This window comes from Aspergillus undulatus (assembly GCF_047715775.1).
Source record: "Aspergillus undulatus strain CBS 261.88 unplaced genomic scaffold BDV17scaffold_3, whole genome shotgun sequence".
NCBI classification, from domain to species: Eukaryota; Fungi; Ascomycota; class Eurotiomycetes; order Eurotiales; family Aspergillaceae; genus Aspergillus; species Aspergillus undulatus.
This window is the reverse complement of record NW_027396607.1, coordinates 131,404-140,586: the sequence shown is the minus strand read 5'-3', so window position 1 is coordinate 140,586 and position 9,183 is coordinate 131,404. Positions and strand designations below refer to the sequence as shown.

Genomic DNA, 9,183 nt, shown 5'->3' with positions numbered 1-9,183 from the left:
GATGGCGAGTCTCCTGAAGGACAAAGTAGGCGATTGGGCGAAGAAAGTACCCACATGGTGTCTTCCGGATTTCGCTGTTGTAGCTGTTGCCCTTTCCATGCCTGTTGCGAGGTTGATCGTGCCGGATTTAGATGTTGAGCGGGTGACGAGTAGTAAGAAGGCGAGGGAGGTGCTTGGTTGGGCGGGGAAGTATACTTCTGGGGAGGCGATTTTGGCGACGGCGGACAGTTTGCTTTAGTTCAGTCTTAATGCTCGATAGTGGTAGGTATCGATGGACTGCCGTTATGGCAACCCACAGAGCAGCTTCATTTTATGTAGAACTTTTTTGTATAGCATGCAGTAGACTAGAGCACCCGCAAAACAGAAGGAGGTCAGCATTGACAAGAATGCAGGATAGTCAGAATTCATTGTCCTTACTAGCATGCCGAATACACATATCAAAATCGCCAGACTACCGTCGAGTCTACAACGCGTCACCCGAGCCTCAGTCAGTGGAGGAGAGGTTCAAGGCGGCTTTCGGAACCCCAAGTATGCAAGCCAATACTGGAGAGTCGTCGCTGCACTTTCCACTCAGCCATCCAAATTTACACCGAGTGATTTCTGTTCAAGGTCTTCGGGTTGGCTCCCCAAGTTCCCGATCAGCATCACGACGCCAAACCTGTTTACATGCAATAGAGAGCAACCAGAATGGCAGGCCAATCCCAATGAACTACGCAGGCTGCACCTACAGTAAGCGCTTAGTTACAGCATATGGCTGATATATTCAAGGTTCGGCCCATGTTCCCGTGAATATTGTAGGACCAGCGCTGTCCTGTCTTGCTGGCACTGATCCAACAGATTCTTACGTAAAGTCCGGCATAGGGCTAGGTCGTCCTGCTATGGAATCGCCGGATCCGAATGAGTGATATCTATACTCCATATATTTATATCAGCGCGGACTAACAGCCATCTGTTACCAAGATTGTACTCATCCCTCACGCGAAGCATAGCGGATGGGAGCTTTTATGCCTTGTACGCCGTACTCCGCAGATTCGAAACAACCAGTGTGCTGGAACTCTCGTACCTTTGGACCAAGCCACGGGTCCATAGACTGCGAACCACTTTCATCGAGCAGCAGCCACCTACAAGACGCCCAGTCCGCACGGGCAAAGCACAAACCGGCGTTTATTGCGGCAACCTTGTCACATCTACAAGGACGCTAAGAGAGGCATGTTAAATCGCCGATTGGACCAGCCATGTGGGACGTGCGTGCCACGTAGCGGAGCCTGTCCTACAGGTCAGTCTGGCTTGGTTGGGATTGAGATGTCGGAGGGTAAAACGAGGCAATCTTTTGTCCGGCAGTTAGAGTAAGGGAGGGCTGTGCTTCCTCCGGGGCATCCCAGATGACTTGATTCCTTCATGAACGTATGTAAAGATGTCTATACTTTACAAGATCTGGATTAGACATGGCTGCGGTGCCATGCGCTATGAATTACCCCGTACGGAGTAGATCGTCAAGCCCGAGCCGAAGGGAAAGTTTGGTTCGAGGTTCCAACAGCTGAAACGCACGACCCACGGTCAATCTTTACTCGCGTGAAACTGCCAAGGTTCGTACCGTGTTTCACCTTCGAGTCATCTCGATTTCTCCCTGGGCTTCCAGAATAAAGATTCTGCAGAGTCAACCATGGAACAAGGACTTTGGACCTACAACAGCATCAGATATTCGGTAGTAACGACAATTCTCTCTAAATCATTATATCAACGTAGGGTATATACTCTATGTTTCTATAATACAAACACTGTACTGTACATCCCATGACCATTTAATTACATCCCCACAACACCAACACCACTCTCTATGGTTTTCATCCCCAGCATCAACTCCTCATGCGAAATGCCTAGTACCAACCAGACTCAGGACTGGCCTCACGGCCCTTCTCCGGAAGAGAGCGTGAGGTCCTCCGCCCCGCAACACCAGGAATGTAGCCTTCACGCTCCTCCCTCCAAGACCCCTGCATGCGCAGAATCTGGCCCTGGGTGAAATGCGTAAGACAGACATCATCCGTGTAATCCATGAAGTTATGAATCGGGTCCGTCCCCGGGATAGAGTGCGCATTGCTCGTCTCGTTCACGCCCGTGCAGGTATCACGCACGCGTGGGCATCCGAACGCAGCGAAGCCCTCGGCGGGGGTGTCGTGGATGTAGTCGCCGTGTCCGAAGCACCCGGGGATCTCGGGGTCGTCGTTTCCGGGCTGGAATGTGTGGAAGAGGTTTAGCCAGTGGCCGACTTCGTGGACGGCTGTGATGCCTAGGTTGTAAGGGGCTTTTCCGCCGGGGAGGGATTGCGGGTCGCAGACTACGCCGTCGAGGGCGAATTCGCGGGGAGAGACGTTGTCGGGGAAGGTCCTACATTATCATTAGCGTGAGGTCCACAGATGGAAAATTGAGCGGGGACATACGCATAACCAAGAATCCCACCGCCAATAGAAGCAAAGTAAAGGTTGAGAGCCGTGTAGTCACCCCGACGGAGCTTACTCTTAGCCTCGTACTCGGTCGTCGACCCGTCCGCCAGAGCCTGCCAGTGGTTGTTGCGGGTGTAAGAGACGTTGACGAGGTTGAACGAGAACCCCGTGTCCTGGTAGTTCTCGTTCAGGACGTCGATCTGCTGGTTGATTTGCTTGGGGAGGGTCGTCGTGTTGACGCCCTGCGTCGTGTTGGCAATCACAACGTGCACGTACGTGTCGATGGTCACGTCAAAGGTATCGCGCGATTGCACACGGGCAGCCTCGCGGTCCTCCTTGTCTTGGAAGTATTTGTGGCGGTTCTTGATGCCCGCTGGGGGATCACGCGTGCCGCATTGGGCGGCGGCTAGGGCACCGAAGCCGAGAAGGATGGGGAGGAAGCGCATGGTGACGATGATTAGAGTTGAGGAACTTGATGGTGAGTGAATCTGGACAGCAACCGGCCCCTTTATATTTCCAGATTCTGCGAGCTCCGTGGGCGTGGGTTTGCCGGTTGGTTCCTGATGGTGATACTGTCGATCAGGGCCACAGGGCTCTGGGGCGACGCTGGTTGGACTCTGCCATTGCGCGACCCGCCGCCGATCCAGCCACCAAGGGCAGCTGCAGCGTCTGGCGGATATTGTAGGGTGATCTATTTATAACAGGGACGGGTGTGCTCCATACAAGCCTGCCAGCGAAGCGCCTAGCACTGCCCTGTCGCTGTTTACTCGGGGCCGCGCGCTGACTGGTGAGTCTTCAACGCTTGTCGGTCTTAGCTAGACTCTAGAACCTGAACTTGCCTCTCAACTTCTCGTGCTGTGTTTGAGCTTCAGTTCGCCAACCCATCTGAAGCGGCCGTCTAATGTCGTAACAGGTACAGTCTGGGCGCTGAATTGTCGTTTCATCTTGTCGCACACGCACGTGTTGGCGCCTTTCTCCGGCTCCCTGCAGATTCCTGCCACATTGGCCCTTCGACTGGTCGTGCGTCTGCTCCTGATAGATGATCTGATCGCCGGAGCTGTCTATCTGACTCTGCTGAGGCTTGGGCCTGGTGGATGGATGGCTTACCTTCCTGCTGCCCACAGGGCTTTCCACCGCACAGCTTTTGGAGCTCCACCCTCGAGCCGCGATTTGGGGCCGAAATCGCAGAGGCTGAAGATACAAGTCTGTGCAAACAAAGCAATGCAACAATTGGATTCAGCCTTTCATTCAGTGGAATTCTTGGCCGCATGCACAGCCGTGAGCCAAGGAAGAGCCAAACTCAACCTGCAACTCACATTCAATCTCATGATCCCGTCTCGTAAGGACGAAACAAATTGAGAAGCAGGAAGAGTAAGCCATCGACGATCGGCCAACAATCCGCACCCTTCTTGATGGAGTCAACCTTGCCTTCACCGTCGCCGTCACTATCGGCTTCAACTGCAACCACGCCAGCCCTGCCCCTAAACTCCACACCCACGCCCGCACTGATTCCGATCGGCAATGGCTCGCACTGCCTCTCATGCTGCGTCACTGGGCCCGCAATCCAATGCGGTCCTGCCCAAGGCGATGCTGATGCTCGCAAGAACAACGAAAGCGACCCCCTCGTCGTGATCATCCCCGGCGCCGGCGACGTTGCCTCATCGTACGTAGCAGTGGAGCGCCTCCTGCGCCCGTTCACGAAGACCCTTCTCTACGATCGGTCAGGTCTCGGGCGCAGCGAGAACCGTCCAAGTCCCGTGGGGGCCGAATCCGGACTCGAAGGCAGGTCATACACCTCGAGATCCGGCGCTGTCACCGCCGCAGCTGAACTAGGCTCGCTCTTACGAGCTCTCTCTCTTACAAGTCCCTTGATACTCCTCGCACACTCGTACGGCGGGATCGTGGCGCGCGAGTTCTTCCATCTCTATCCGGAACGTGTAGCTGGTATGGTTCTCGTCGATGCGTCGACCGCGCGCGAGCGAGTTCTTCTCTGTGCCGGACCGCAATATCGCTGCTGTGCTTGGGTATTTGAAATTTGCGAGAGTCACGGGCTTAAGAGCGGACACCGTGCTTTCTGATGAGGAGTGGAGGGCTCGCGCGAAGGATATCTATGCATCTGCCGATGCCGCGACCGCAGAGACAGCGGGGTTTCAAGTCGTTTGCAAGACGCTCAAGAGCAAGAAGCAGGTCGAGACCCAGGCGCTGGGTGGTAGACCGCTTGTTGTGATTCGTGCCAACACGGCGAGGGATTACGAACGGGTTTATCAGGCGGGCATCCAGTCGGGAAATGGGACTGAGGAAGAGAGGCAGGGATTTGAAGAGCTATTGGGTCGGTGGGAGAACATCGATGCAGAGTTGCAAGAGGAGCAGTTGCGGCTTTCGTCTGTGAACAGGTTTGTACGGGTGCAGGATTGTGGGCATAATGTGCACCTCGTCCGCCCCGATGTCATTGCTGAGGAGGTGAGGTGGGTTAGGGACAGGATACTCGAACGTAGCTAGGGCTGAGTTCCGTAGGAGTATATTCTTGTGTCTGATAGTCTATCTGTGCAATTACTACAGCCTAGCGGCGGTTCAAGCCGTTCACCTCCCTTGCGTGCTTGTAGACAAGCTCCCTCGCTTCGGCGCTATAAAGGTCAGAATGAACCTATTGGATCGTAAGAGCAGACATACTCATCAAGATAGATAGTAAACCCATCATCATGGTTCCTTCCATACGAATATCCCGAGTACCCATACTGCCAGAACATATCCGGCATCTTCTCGTGCAGGCTGATATCCTGCCAGCCACCGACGGCCTCCAACCGGGTGATATTCGAGACGGTCCCGAGATTATCGAGACGCCCTTCGGGTGTAAGCCAGCCTGTGACCTCATTAGCCTGTACCACTACACTATGAAGGTGAGAATGGTTGTGAGCGCACCATATTCCTCATGAACAACCGGCTTCCCAACCTTCCTTGCGACAACAGCATGATCAACAATCCACTGATCCGTCCAACTTACAGTCTTTGTCCACCAATCTGGATAAGAATGAAAGACCCCAAAATCAATCGTATCCAGGGAGAGTTCCGCCTCAAAATCACCCCCGTCCTCACCATTATACGCCCAGTCTTCGGAGTCATAGTTGAACCCGCCTTCCCCGCCCCATGTAACCAGGTGATGCGGGTCCAGGTCCTTGATGAACGTGCTCATCTCGGAGATCCAGGATGTCAACAGCTCAGGGTTACACCCGTCCTCGCTGCGAGGCAGGTTGCGGACTCCGTCTGCGCCGCAGCGTGGTTCGTTTGCTAGTTCCCAGGCCATTATGACGGGGGAGTCGCGGTAGCGCGTGACGAATTCTTTGACGTAGGCCTTGAAAGCGGTTTTGATGCGGGGGAGGCGGTAGAACTATACGTCTTCATGAGCGCCGACCTGTCTTTTGCATTTGGAGATAAGGAAACTCACGTCGTCATGATACTGCCCCCCAAGATTAACCGTATAAACATCCATGCCCCCATAATCTGCCCAATTATTCGTCAGGGCGACGATAAGTTTAATCCCCGTTTTCTGCGCCGCGTTCACAACCTTATCGAATGGCTCAAGGTCAATCACACTCGTCCCGTTATCCCCCCACCACTGGAATACAATCTCCGTTTCGCCGGCCCCTTCGCCGCCGTAGTCTGGTAGGCCGCCTTCGAGATATGTAACGTTTTTGTCATTGAACCCCCATGTTCGGAAGACGTTTAGGCCTGCGTTCTTGGCAGCGGTGAGGCCGAGTTCAACGTCTGTTTGGTTCTGTGTAATTATAACTCGTTAGGATTCCCACTGTTTGTGTTTAGGGAGTAGGTGAATAAGACTGACGTTGTTGAAGGGAAAGTAGTACGCATTGCTCCCGGCAAAGTAAAAGTCTTTCCCGTCGAGTTGGAATTTGTTTCCTTTTGTTTTTACGAAGCCTTTTCGTGCGATTGCGCCGGTGGCTAGCGCCGCGATTGAGAGGAGGGTTGAGAGGAGCATTGTGTTGTCTGGCAGTTCGTGGATTGGCTGTCTCAGGATGAAGCTGGAGGACGTCTCGGTAACATATTATACTCCGCCCTGGGTCATACAATATTTATGGACAAGAAATTGCAAATTGGTTCCGGAGAGAGGCCCGTCTTGGCCGTATTACATACAGTCTACCCCGCAAATGGTCCTCTTGGGATTCTTGACATACGCAAGATGTGAGGTATCCGGGTCCTGGTGAAGATGAAGCGGTAGGATATTGGAGGTAGAAAATGGAATCCTCTGGCGTTCCTCTCTGGGCGAATACAAGAATACACCTTCGGCTCAGAGAGATATGTAGGTTGATTGGATAAGCGGCAATCTGTTCATGCTACTTTGTCCCCATACATGCTGTTGTTCGACATGGCGGAGGATACGCTAGCACCAATTCAACACGGAGATATACCCCGATAGGATCCCCTTTTTCATCACCTCGAGCTACTGCACGCCGAAGATTCCCCTGCCTAGATAATTTAGACCTGCGCTTGTATCGGCATAGCCAAGCTTCGTCCTGACTAGGCCGGTAAAGCAAGGGAGTATCCGAGGAAATTGTGGAGCCTGTACGCTGTATGCTACCTATGTATGTATGCTGGGCAATACCAGACTCATTCGACTCTTGCCTCTTCACACCAACATTCCTGACGTTCGGACATGATGCATACTGTCCGCTTGTCTCCGTCTAGACTACTCCCCGTTTCTCTCGAACCTCGACCATCTCTGTGCTCCGCCACATATGGCTCGTAAAGACAAACGGTCGGCGCCGCCGTTGCATCTTTCGGCTACGTTTCGCTATGGCGTTATTCTCGGTGGTTTCTTCACCGTGCAAGCCGCAATATTGACAGCACTCTTGCACATTCAACATACAGGAATGGTGTTATTGACCAGCATTGGGGAACTACTGCCCCCAGGCATCCACGCACTATGAATCGCAGTTTATCTATGAAAAGCCATGCCTATTTGGCATCATCATTCGCATATACCTAGTCTTAGTGGAAGCCAACTTATTCGGAGTGTCCTGGAATAATGGCGAGGGATCAACTGGAGATGTGCTGGGGGAGATGCTGAAAATTAAATCGCTGTGGAATCTCGTTGCAAGAATGCGCGATTGACAAAACAGCTGGTGACAACCTTTGTGGTCTTTCTAGGCGTGTTCCCGTGAAATCAACAGGTATAGTCATGGTATGGCAGGAATCCAACGATAACAATATATGGAGTACCCAGAGGAGCATAGTTCTATAATGCTGAACTGGAAACGCCAAGTCATAATCAGCCTTGACACCTACGAGGAAATAATAATGTCTAGTTTATTGCGGTACTGTAAATTATCTCATCGCTCAATCTCAAATTTCATGACACGTGAAGCCGCCTTCGACGATATCATCCGCACGACTGGGCAGTGAATGAGATATATATGTCGCTACATATGTGGTCTATAAACAAAGCACATTTCCTCGTATAGCACCGACGAACCACCCACTCCTACACCGTGCAAAGTCATCGAAATTAACTCTTCGCCTCGAAAACCCAGTTTCTGGTATAAAGGCCATGCATTTTTCGTGCTTTCAAGGGCAGCCGGGACCTGCTCGCTCTTCGCCCGTTCAAGGCCCCAATTCACTAGCATAGAAGCAGCACCGCATCGTTCATACTCCGGATCAGTGCCGATGTATGTCAGTGCTAGAGTATGCAATGTCAGTGAGGGTTCCTCAAAACCCAACCAGAGTGCAACATGGAGTAACTCACAATAACATGGCGTTTTCCCCAACAGTTTCTCCCCCGCAGCCTCGACCTTGCTCGTCCACTCCGCCAAGATGTCTAGTCTTGTACCGGCCGGCCAGTTCCACGGCATCTCGACAAAGCTGTCCGCCTCGGACTCGGGAATAGCGTGTTGCCATTTAGCGAAACTGATGATCTTATATGTAGCCTCGTCGCGAACCACCAGGACGGTCCAATATGGATCTCGCATTTCATTTATTGCCTTTTCACGAAGAGAAATCCGTAACCCTTCGCGGATTGCTGGGGTGGGAAACTGGGCCAGGAGCATGTGGTTGCTGCCGAACGCTGCCATGTGGATATCTGCGATCCGGGCCGCGTCGGCCTCTGTTGCTTCTGAGATGATGAGGGGCATACTGAGGGCGATCGAATGCTAGAGCCGTAATAGTGAAGACAGGGTAGAGTACAATGAGGTGGAAATAGAGAGTCTTCTATAGCGTCCTCTAGCCGCCAGGAAGTATGCGTTGAGGTGGCACAAGCCAGATTCAGCCGCACTAGCAAAGGCCACTTTTCGACCCGACAGGTTGGAGGGATAGCTGCAGAATTGATGGCTCGTTGGTATTGTGTGTCGCAGATGTGGAATGCCTTGTCGGATGGTCAAGGGCTACCAGCGATGAATGGCTGTGTCGGTTGTGGTATAAGTCAATGCTTGTCCAGATTACCCCGCAATTCTTTGTCATTTAATCCCCTGGTCTGCGTTTAGTTCAATATCACAACGTCCCAAAGCCAAAAAAAAAAAAATACCACAATCCGATTCATGATCCCACGTTCGGTTCCCAGTGGTCTGGCATTTGATCGGGCATAAGCCCCATTTACTGAGCGAATCACATCAACTGGGCGTCGAGCGCTGAGCAAGGATGATCTTCCCTGCGCCAACGCGCCTGGTTGGACAGTTCTTGGATGTCAAAGCCCAAAGGCTAGAAGGATGGGGAGCGGGCGTTTATCGATCAGATTGAC

At 52.6% G+C, this 9,183-nt stretch overlaps 4 protein-coding genes across 4 annotated transcripts; 1 reads left to right on the top strand and 3 right to left on the bottom strand.

The window, feature by feature from the left end:
- Positions 1-1,729: 1,729 nt before the first annotated feature.
- Positions 1,730-3,224, bottom strand: BDV17DRAFT_251385 (zinc metalloprotease). Its single transcript, XM_073756415.1, has 2 exons — positions 2,439-3,224; positions 1,730-2,385 (listed from the first exon to the last, which is right to left on the bottom strand). Exons 1-2 carry the CDS (start codon positions 2,885-2,887, stop codon positions 1,878-1,880), a joined length of 957 nt encoding a protein of 318 aa, XP_073620055.1. The 5' UTR covers positions 2,888-3,224; the 3' UTR covers positions 1,730-1,877.
- Positions 3,225-3,853: 629 nt separating this feature from the next.
- BDV17DRAFT_286900 (alpha/beta fold hydrolase) lies at positions 3,854-4,940 on the top strand (the record flags this gene model as incomplete). Its single annotated transcript, XM_073761039.1, has 2 exons — positions 3,854-4,465; positions 4,524-4,940. The coding sequence occupies 2 exons, from the start codon at positions 3,854-3,856 to the stop codon at positions 4,938-4,940; spliced, it is 1,029 nt and encodes a 342-aa protein (XP_073620054.1).
- A 61-nt stretch (positions 4,941-5,001) lies between these two features.
- BDV17DRAFT_298846 (glycoside hydrolase 5 family protein) lies at positions 5,002-6,432 on the bottom strand (the record flags this gene model as incomplete). Its single annotated transcript, XM_073763782.1, has 5 exons — positions 5,002-5,065; positions 5,112-5,301; positions 5,361-5,826; positions 5,884-6,213; positions 6,280-6,432. The coding sequence occupies 5 exons, from the start codon at positions 6,430-6,432 to the stop codon at positions 5,002-5,004; spliced, it is 1,203 nt and encodes a 400-aa protein (XP_073620053.1).
- A 1,441-nt stretch (positions 6,433-7,873) lies between these two features.
- BDV17DRAFT_286898 (GNAT family N-acetyltransferase) lies at positions 7,874-8,581 on the bottom strand (the record flags this gene model as incomplete). Its single annotated transcript, XM_073761038.1, has 2 exons — positions 7,874-8,130; positions 8,197-8,581. The coding sequence occupies 2 exons, from the start codon at positions 8,579-8,581 to the stop codon at positions 7,874-7,876; spliced, it is 642 nt and encodes a 213-aa protein (XP_073620052.1).
- Between the last annotated feature and the right edge of the window lie 602 nt (positions 8,582-9,183).